The 10,766-nt window shown below is 35.7% G+C and overlaps 1 protein-coding gene across 1 annotated transcript in view; it reads right to left on the bottom strand.

The window, feature by feature from the left end:
* Positions 1–251: 251 nt before the first annotated feature.
* Positions 252–10,766, bottom strand: part of CWC22 (CWC22 spliceosome-associated protein) — a 62,459-nt gene continuing 51,944 nt past the window's right edge. Inside the window, exons 15-20 of the mRNA XM_010859743.1 lie at positions 10,040–10,117; positions 9,265–9,417; positions 7,611–7,738; positions 5,844–5,945; positions 5,523–5,743; positions 252–1,076 (exon numbers count right to left, since the gene is read on the bottom strand). Of these exons, the coding sequence (XP_010858045.1) occupies positions 508–1,076; positions 5,523–5,743; positions 5,844–5,945; positions 7,611–7,738; positions 9,265–9,417; positions 10,040–10,117 (1,251 nt within the window). The 3' untranslated portion in view covers positions 252–507. The remainder of the gene's footprint in view (positions 1,077–5,522; positions 5,744–5,843; positions 5,946–7,610; positions 7,739–9,264; positions 9,418–10,039; positions 10,118–10,766) is intronic.

Below are 10,766 nucleotides of genomic sequence, written 5' to 3'. Positions count from 1 at the left end.
AAAAATTATACATACATATTTTGTTAAAGACATAAAATAAAACTTAAAATAATTCCTCTACTTTAAAAAAAGCAAGACTCCTAAGAAAAGTTTATAGTATCTCATTAACAAAGCAAAAACCTTAAAAAGGTTCATCTATTTTGGTCTTCAGTTACAAATAAAAAGTCACTAACAATTCATTATAATATTTCAATAAACAATTAGAAACATTATCAGAAAAAAAATTGTTGATAAAAAAATCATCAATTCAATGAGCATTTGATTGTTTTATTAACAAAATATAGGCAAGAATTATAACCCTCTCTGGTGAAACTTCTCAAATAATTTTTTGTAGAAGGCCTTGAGACATATCAATTATAAAACATATTAAAATGAAAACATTTTTAAATGTACAAATACAAACCAGTACTTTATACAATAATTCTCTACAAAGTTTGTCAATCGATGTAAAAAATACTTTGTTGCAACTGAATATAAGGCATGTTCAGTTTCTGTGATTTTGCAGAATTATTTTTTTTGCTTTGTTGGAGACTTTTCTCTTCGCCGGTCCTGACTTTTCTTTGATTCTCCGGATTGTTCAGAGTATCGGCTAGGTTTTTCCCATTGCCTCTCAGCACCGTTCTGATACCTATCGTCCTCGCTTCTAGAACCTGAATGTTTTTTATTTTTTTCTCTTGACTTGGATCTATCCCTCCTTCTAAAATTCTCACTGTCCCTGTTTCGATGTCTGTGCTCATTTTCAGAGAAAGAATTTCTCCTCTCCCTTTTCTTTTCGGGATCCCCATGATTACGTGCCAAATCCACGCGTGCTTCTTGGTCTCGGTCATGCACGGCTCTGCTGCAGCTGTTTCTCGCAGAAGGAATCCCTCTGTCTGAAGTGTATGTTGTTCCAGAGCCTCTTGAGTCCCTCTCTCTGGGTTTCTCTGACCTCCTTTCTCTCTCAGTCCTTGTCTCCTGGTGCCGATGCTCTGGCCTCCTTTCTTCTTGTTTTCTGTCATTTATTTCTTGTTTCCTGATCAATTTATCTACTTCTTTACTTCTGTGGTTCCCATGCCCCTTCTTTCTTACATTTTTAGCTGCATGTGTAAAATGAAATATAGTTAGTTAGCTTATATTTTAATCTTAATTTCACAATTGAAAAAAAATATTTATTTATACATTATAGGTTTGTTTACTAATTCAGACAAACTGGAAGAAGAATCAAATTAACTGAATGCAAAATCTGATGACAGAACAGTATACAAAAAATATAATTTTTAAGAATATACAATATAATACATTAGTTACTGAAGTAACTGCTTTGATCCTTAAACAAATGTTTTAAATAAGGTATATAGGAAATGTAAAAGTTTTAATGATGTGACTAAAGTGGTACATTTGCACTTACAAATTTTATCCAAAACATAAATTTCAGCCCATATGCATTATGTCATATGAAATATAATGTCAGATATGATACATAATTAAAATACAATGATCCTACATGCCAGCAACATCACTTCCTAAAAGGTGGGTTGAATGGGATGACTGGGTTTGTGTAAAAACAGGAATACATATTTTTCAAATACAAACCTCTGCCTACAAAAATAACAGTCCTGCTACCAGAGAAGTAGTAACTATGCAAAGAGAAGCTATGATGGAATCTAAGCATAGGCTTTATGAGAGCCACAAAGGCTTGATTGCTAAGAAAACTCTTCCAAGGCTTTGAAACTTTTCTTTTATTGGTTTGTCCACAAATATAAGTATTAATTAAAATGAAATATCTTACCCATTTTAAGCTATAAAACACACTTAGCCACTTTGTGTTATCTGCTTTGGGTACATATCAAAAGTACTGAGAAGACCACAATTTCTGTCAAAGGTGGAAAGTTGCCTATCTTTGTCCTACCTCCACTCAAATGTACCAGCGTCTATTTCTCCTGCCAAATGCCTACCCGTGGCAAACCATGGGTCCTGGTTTGCCACAAAGGACCAGTTTCTCTGGTTCCTATCAAGCAGTTCAGCTGAACTACAGCTACCCAAGCAGAAACCATCTGGCTCTGTGCAGAATCAACGCCTCTCTCTGACCCTCTGTATCCCACCCCTGGTGCTTCTTGACACCAAAACCTGAGCCCTACAGTAATATGCATTTTCCTCTCTGGTGTTTGCTTTACAATTTTCTAATTTGGTATATGTTCATATTGCTTTTATGCTATTTAATATGTTATTAATAAAACTGAAAGCTCTCTACTGAAATTGTATGATGAGGCAAATTAATTTTGAATCAGCAAGCTTCCTTACTGCAGCAGTTCATGCTGTGTTATCATCTGTTCTCAAAACAGATACCATGAAATAACAAATTCTTTAGAGGTGAATGGTAAATGAACGATGTTAGTATATTTCAACTTAAGAATAAAACTTCCTGTGAGTAAATGGAGTCTTGCTCTAACAATATAAATCACCGAGTCCCCTAATTCTGGATGCCACATAGTATGTAAAACACTCTGAAGAGAAACAAGTGTGTAAAGACTAGCCTGACTAACCTACTAATAAGGCTGTGAGGACAAGTGCTGCGTCTCTGAAATACACACTAAAAAAACAAGAAATGACATGCATTTTGGGCAATCAGACTCTCTCTTATTTAAATTAAGATACTATGGTGAAAGAAAGCAGAGTTGGCCCTGGGGAAAACAACATAGACCTTTTTAGAAAATGGCATATTTGAAAAAATACTTTACTACAGCACTTTCTCTTCCAAGGAAGATGAAGAAGATTGTGAAAGACTAGTAATGTTGCTGAAAACAACTAGAAATGCCCGATAAAAGCTTAAAATCTGCTATTTAATGGCATTAAAGATCTGAAACAACTTGAGATGCTATAAGGAAGTAAGCGCTCAAGAAAAAAAGGATGGGTGTGTGTCAAAAGAACACAGAAGTCAACTTGAAGGAACTTCTAATTGCCAAAGCTGAAATGATATGAACAAGAAAATAAATGACGGCAGTGGACTTTAACTCACAGAATAAGATAAATATCCGTGAGTCTACACTGATATATGTAACACGATTAATAAATAAATGCAGGGGGCACAACTCTTTCTTACAAGAGAAATTTCATTATTAAATGCAGAAAAACAGAGACAAATAGAAAAACCACCATTTGGCAAACATTATAGTAACAAGTGTTGCAGATAAGATCCAAAGATGGGCGCAAAAATAGAAGACTAAGAGGAGAAAGAGATCTGCATCGTACTGAATTATCTTCCTATAACAGTAATTTATAGAGAAAAACGGTTTCCATGAAAAATACAGCAGATATCACCATAACCAAGTGATTAAAGTTAGTATCACCTATAAGACATATTAGTATCACCTATAAGACATATCAATATTATCAACTTCTCAGTAAGGCAAAGTAAGAATAACACATCATCTCTATGGTATCCTGGCCAAAAATGAATAATCTCCTTCTAATCATGAGAAAACATCAGACAGATATTCACACTGAGTGAGATTGTGCACAGTAAGTGACCAAAGGACTTAAAAAGGGTCAAAGCCATTCAAACCAACGAAAGCCTGAGAGAAGCTATCATGGGTTATATAGAAGGCTAAAGAGAAATACAATTAAAGGCCAATAAGGATCCTGGAACAAGAAAAGGGACATCAGTGGAAAAACTGGTGAAATTCAGACTTTTCCCAATGTTAATTTCCTGATTTTGATAACTAAACTATAATTATGGAAGATACTACTAACATTAGGGAAAGTTGGGTGAAAGCTATATGGAAATTCTCTGTACTATTTTTGTAACCTTCTTATAAGTCAAAATTATTTTAAAATAAAAAGTAAAGAAGACACCAGTGAGCTGGCAAAAACAAAAGGAGGATTAGAAGGGCCAAGATTCAAGAGAAGGCAGAACCACAGAGAAGTGAGCTGATGTCACCTTCTTCCTGCAAGCATCTGCTGATTCAGGGCTGCTGCCGAGGGAAGAAACCAGCAGAGCTCTGGTTGCCTCACAGGGCTTAAGAGACAGGAACAGGGCTAGTTATTTGCAATACATACATGTGACAAAAGAGACATATCCAAAATACATAAATGCACTTATAAATAAACAGAAAAGACAACATAATTTAAAAAGGGTAGGGGGAGGCAAAAAGCTTAGAACAGCCACTTAACAAAAAGAAAAGATTCAAATGGCCAATAATACACAAAATGATGCTCAGCCTCACTAGTGATCAAGGAAATGCAAATTAAAATCACAATGCAATACCACCACATACCCACCAAAATGGCTAAAATGAAAATGATGGTTAAAACATTAGTGAAGATGGGAGCTACTGCAACTCTCACACATGGCTGCCTGGATGTTAAGTTGCTTCAATCATGTCCGAGTCTTTGTGACCCTATGGACTGTAACCTGCCAGGCTCCTCTGTCCATGGCATTCTCCAGGCAAGAATCCTGGAGTGGGTTGCCATGTCCTCCTCCAGGGGATCCTCCCAAACCAGGGATCAGACCCACCTCTTCTGCAGCTCCTGCACTGCATGCAAATTCTTTACTGCTGAGCCACTGGGGAAGCCCCATCCATGGCTGGTGGGAGTGTAAACTGGAATAACCACTTGGAAAGCTGTTCAGCAGTATCTACACACACCCTACAAACCAGGGATTCCACCTCTAGGAACATATCCAACAGAAATGTGTATACACATACGCACATATGTCACCAAAAGATGTGTATCATAGCATTCATGGAAACACTATTTATAAATTTAAATTTCCATTGAGTAAAAAGGATAAATGTTAAATATACTATGAAACACTTGTACATACTGAAAAACTATACAGCAATGAGAATGAATGAAAAATAACTAAATGCCATAGTATGGCTGCATCTGACAAACATAAAGTTGAAAGATAAACCAGACATTAAGGAGTTCATAATACATAATTCCAAAGTTAAAAACAGGCAAAACTAATTTAGAGAACTGCAAATCAGAACAGGAGTTGCCATGAGCCAATGGATGGGAGGAGTGGTACTAAGCAGGGGAGAGAACAAGGGAAGGCTTCTGGGGTACTGACTGCTCTTGTTCTGGGTCCTGGCTACATGGATATGGTTTATGAAAATTTACACAGCTGTTCATTTATAAGACATGCACTGAATATGTGGTATGTGTCAATTACTAACATAAGGGCTTCACTGTTAATACTAAAAAAATTAAAATTTCTTTAAAATACAACCATCAGGAGAGCTCCTGCAAAGCAGATGACAGATATTACGAAAGGCATTTCAGTCAGCACTCAGACAAATATTTGCCAACGGAGTATCTTCATTTTGATGAAAAGGATTCCAAAAGATAATCCTAACATTATAAATATTGAATTCAGTATAGACTGCAACAGTGATAGATGATCATTTATATTATTAATTGTGGCTTTTAAACAAGTGAACTCTAAAATAAATAAGCAATCAAATTTTCTCTTCCCTTGTAAACAGCACCAGCAACATACTTGTTAGAAAAGAGCACGATCAATTATAAATGACTTTCAGTACCTGAGGCTGAGCTCTGACTACTGGTGGATGAAGAATCGCTTTCTTCACTAGAAGACTCTGAACTGCTGTCACTGCTGTCTGAATCAGAGGCAGAGGAGTCAGACTCTGAGGAGGAGGACTCGGAAGAGCTTGAAGAGGAGGAGGATTTATCTGGCTCAACATCTGGTTTTTGTGCCACAATGACCTTTGGTGTATTTTTGAGATGCTCACGCAGTTCATCCCTAATTAAAAACATAACCCACTGTTAGATTCTGCCTCGAAGGAACTATGAGGTAAGTTTGAGATAAGTAAGTTGAATAAAACTCTGATAATAATGCTTACGTTAAACCTCCAAGACCAATAGAAGTAAAGAAGTTGATGGCAAATCGAGTGTTTCTTGGGTTATCTCGGGGTAATAATCCTTCAAAGAATGGCTGTAGAGTTCTGAAAAAGAAAATGAACAAAAGAGAACAGAATGCTTGGAGATAAAAAGGCAAAATCCTCATACATTTTTCAGAATTTCTATACATTAAATTAGTAAATGAAATATAAGTAAGTGATTTAAAAATCACCGATTAGGTCAGGCTGCATGCTATCTAATGACATGAGTAGGGGCAAGTGACAGTTCACTAAAATTGACTTCCAGGAATTCCCCTGACGGTCCACTGGTTAGGACTCAGTGCTTTCACTGCCAGGGGCCCCGGTTCATTCCTGATAGTGGAACTAAGATCACGCAAGTCACGAGGTGCGGCACAAAATAAAGAAATTAAATTGATTTCTATAATTATATGAGAGGAGGTTTTTTAAAAAAAACTTTCATATATAGTCAGGATATACGTATATAACACATATAAATCTATGGATACATATGTGTATTTATATTTGAGTGTATGTACAGAAAAGTTAAAAAAAAAAAGCCCTCTTCTGTTGTACACACACACACGCATGTCTACACAGTACTGTGCAAGGCACGCGGAAGGGGAAAAGTCAGGAGAAATCAAGGGTGAAGACTATGGAATCGCTGTTTCTCAGAAGGGGAACAAATAGAAAAACAGCAATGTCACGTGGTTTTGAGTGACACACTCAGTGGACTAAGCAGCAGAGTTAGGAAAAACCATCTTTCATAGGAAAAGGTAACAATATAAGAAGAATGATTAAGAGTTTGCTGGACAGAACAAGAGAAGGAATTCCCAGCTCTGGAAACAGAGGTAAGGGAGCATGAATCAGCTTACTATTATGTTTCATAAGCTGTGCAATGTTTGAGTGGCCAGAATACATCTTGCTGGAGAAGGAGTCCCAGAGCCTGGCAAGTAGACAAGGACCAGTAAGTAAGTATATGAAGCTAAGAGAAGCAAATGGATTGGCCAAGAGCATGTAGAATTCAGGACAGACCTCTGGCGAACATAAGCGAGGCAGGCCAAAGAAGAGAGACTGGCAGGAGCAAGGCAGAATGAGAATAAAGTAAGGTGTCAGTGAGCAAGTGGTCAATAGTGTAAGTGAGACCAAGAGGTCAAGAGGCATGAGGACTGTACAGGACTGGGGGATTTGGCAGATGATCACTGAGAAAACTTTGAAAGGATTTCAGGAGTATGAATGGAGTAGACGTCAATGTAAGTGGTAATGGGCAATCTGAATACCTGCCAAGAAAGAGAGCTGGGATAGGGATTACAAAGTAGTCCTGGAACAAAGCCTGAGTTCACCATAATAATCTAAACAATTATACGACTTATAGGACTGACCTTCACCAGTATATGTTTACAATTATCCACTGATAATAAAACATTATCATTCTAAGCCTCAACCTTAGGGTAAAAATGAAATAAAACTACAAATACTCATTACTGGAAAATTCCAATCAGTATGGAAAAATAATTTTGCATGTTCTAACTAAATTAAAAGAGGCATGAAATCTGCATTTTCTCTACTTGAACTAAATGACCATTAAAAGTTTCATGTTGTCCCCTGTCACACAGAACATGAGAGTCAGAGTAGTGACAGAATGTCCTAAGGACTTATTTTTACAACTAAGAGTAGACTTACGGTTGCTAAAGTAGGAGAATAAAAGTAAGAATAAAAAGTGCTTAATTTAAAATTTAATAATAAACTTACTCATCCTTTAATCTTGCATTAAGTTTAGGAAGACCCATGTATTCACACAGTTCTTGGAAAAATATTTTCACAAAAATTCTACTGGATGACGTAGTGGTTTCTTCACTCAGTTTTATACATTCAAGAACCTGAAAATGAGAATTAAAAAAAGACATTATTATTTTGGTATTCAAATGGTAAGACACAGTGACCAATATCTCTAACTTTCAGTGTCCCCTGAAATTATAATTTGTTATCTTCAATAAGAATTATCTATAAATATCTTCCATTACGCTGATAGTACCTGGGAAAGTTTAAGACTGCTTTTCTATACAAATTTTCAAAATGTTAAGATGCTACAGAAGTGAAGTTCATTCTCTTTCCTGAGTACTGTGCTTTTTATAGCAGGGAGGAATATTGGCTTTAGCATATAATGCTAAGATTACTAGCTCCTAAAACCTAGTTATCTGGACGGATGTTATCACATTGTATGTCCAGTGCATACAGTACGTGAGAAGGGTAAAGACCAAGAATGACGGCTTGTTCTGAATAGTAAGACTAGGGCTTCAAAACTGAAGCTCATAGAGAGAGATTTCAGGGTGAAAAAAAGTAAAAGCAACCTCCAGTTTTTAATGGATCGTGTGTTCCAGAAGCTTACTATTCCAATTGTTTTAAAACTTCCCTTTCATTTTCCCAGAGAAGGAAGAAAAAAACAAAGTAAAAAAGTTTAACAGCCTGCAGGGTTAGGACACACTTAGTACTTAAAGTATTACAAAATGTGTCCAACGTTTATAAGCTCAACAATGTTGTTTCATTCTACCATTGGGCTGTGGTATTCTACAATATGATCCTCTTTCTTCTTGGATATAATTTCTTTCGAATTTTTCAATTCCTTCAGCCTAATCTACCACTTGTATTCTGTATTACTACCATGGGCATCTTACCTCTTCTGTTATATGGTATTTAACTCCTTGAAAGCAGGGGCCATATATAATTCATTTTGGAAGCCCAGTGTCTCTTTCTGGGCACAGAGTTGGTGACTAAACAAATGGTTGTTGAATGAACAGCAGTTGTACAATTAAGTGGCAGCTTCGGGAATGCAGTTCAAATTCCAACCCAGTGTACATTTCCCCATCGAGAGTATCTTTCCCTGTTCTATGACTACAGGAACTCCTCCCAAACACTTATCCAACTTCAGTGTTGGCTAAGAAAAATACATCCTGCCAGAACAGTCATTTCTCTCTTGCCCTTACCAGAGGAACTTCTGACAGTTACTCCATCAGGAAACAGGCAGTAACTCAAAGGATCATGTGCCACCAAACTCTGCCGTACATGGATCGGAGCATGCACACACATGAATGCTCACGGATAAGATAAAAAACTATGTTTTTTCTGAAAACATTCCTAGGTATCGCCTTCAAAAAGCATTGTAACGTTTAGACTATTAATATCATTCAAAATGTTATTTCTTACATTCAAACACTGTTAGTTTTTTGATCCCACGTTACATGAATATAACCTCAAAGAGTGCCATTATAGTAGATGTTTGCTCCACATGTCATTTTAAAGTACACTGCCTACATTGGAAAAGTATGGCTATGTTATACTTAATAATATTTATTTCGGAATAACAGGGGATTAGGAAAGAAGTACAAATATTGACTCATCTACTTACGCTCCATGGAAGTGAATCAGTGTATAAAAGGTGAGCAAACATCTTAGCAACATTTCTCAATTTGTTTGTTTCCAAGCGATGGATGGTATCATACTGTTCTTTGAATATACTTTCAAAGGATTCCATGTATTCTTTTTTTAGCATGCAAAACCGCTAATAAATTAAAAATAAAAATGTCAACACCATATTAAATCCTAATTTTATTCAATCAAAAGTTAATAAATATTTGTATATAATATCAATCTTATTTGTTGTATAATGGGATGCTTAAAAAAGCAGTTAATTTATACCACTATCTACCTGGGATTTATATGCTAAAACAAAGCTATACACATGGCTGACCACAGATACACACATTTATATAAGATAAATAAATATACTTCTCCATGGGTTAAGTTTGGATTCAAAAAATTATTTTAGCTCATGCTTTATATATGTTGCCTGAACATGTACTTGACCAGAAACTGCTGTGAAATTTTGAGAAGACAGCATTTAATTGTTCTCTTTGGGAAACTGTTACAAAGTATGTGGAATGCCTCAAAGTTCTGGAAGAATGATATGTAATATCAAAGAACTACAAACAGGAAGTGGGAAGGGAGGAAGCTACAGAGATGGGGAAAAACTGTGGAAGGAAAGAACGATTTGTTTTCAGCAAAGATATGTTAGTATATTAGACCAGGCAACAAAGCAGACCCATTAATTCACAATACTCATGTTCAGAATTACCCTTGTGATTTCATCAAAATCCAACATGAAAAATGAGGTCGGAACTCACCCCAGCTAATAAGCCAAAAAATTTCTCATATGTCCTTTGTTGGGCACAGCAATCAAGTATCATGTTGCAGAGTTCTTTCTGTTTGGAAAAAAAGTACATTAATGATTCAAAACACAATGAATCCATGCTGTGTGATAATTTATCAGTATGACAAAGATAGCCTGAATTTTTAAATAAGGTTTTAAAAACATAAAACTTTGTGAAGTTGAGTTATGAAGACAAAACAAAAAATTCAATCTATGTCAAGACTATAGTTCTTTAAAGTCTTCTGTTTGGCTAACAGAAATTCCATGTCATTTATGCCAATCAGACTGCTTAAAAAATTCTAAACTCATATAAGTATGAGCCACTTCAAGAAAACCTAGTAAAGGAAACAGATACATCAACAAAAAGAAACTAAATATATCACATTCTAAAAGATTCTATACAGAAATCTTTTAAATACAGACCAATATAACATTTAAACCGAGTTATCAAGAATATATTTTGTTAATATGGAAAAGGCAAAACATGGTGAGTCTTTACAGAGGATAAAGTAGGCACAACGTCAATGCTAACATAATGACCGCCTTGTTGATAAGAAAATATATTTAAAAGAACAACAACAAAAAAGACCTTTGTGGCTAAGATTTTTAGCCTCAAAATAAATGTTACGCATATAGATCTGTCCACAGATGAATCTAAATAAATAGATGGAATCATTCCATAACTGCTCTTTCCACACACT

Source organism: Bison bison, unplaced genomic scaffold (assembly GCF_000754665.1).
Source record: "Bison bison bison isolate TAMUID 2011002044 unplaced genomic scaffold, Bison_UMD1.0 scf7180017864460, whole genome shotgun sequence".
Classification (NCBI taxonomy): domain Eukaryota; kingdom Metazoa; phylum Chordata; class Mammalia; order Artiodactyla; family Bovidae; genus Bison; species Bison bison.
This window is presented reverse-complemented; position numbering and strand designations above follow the sequence as displayed.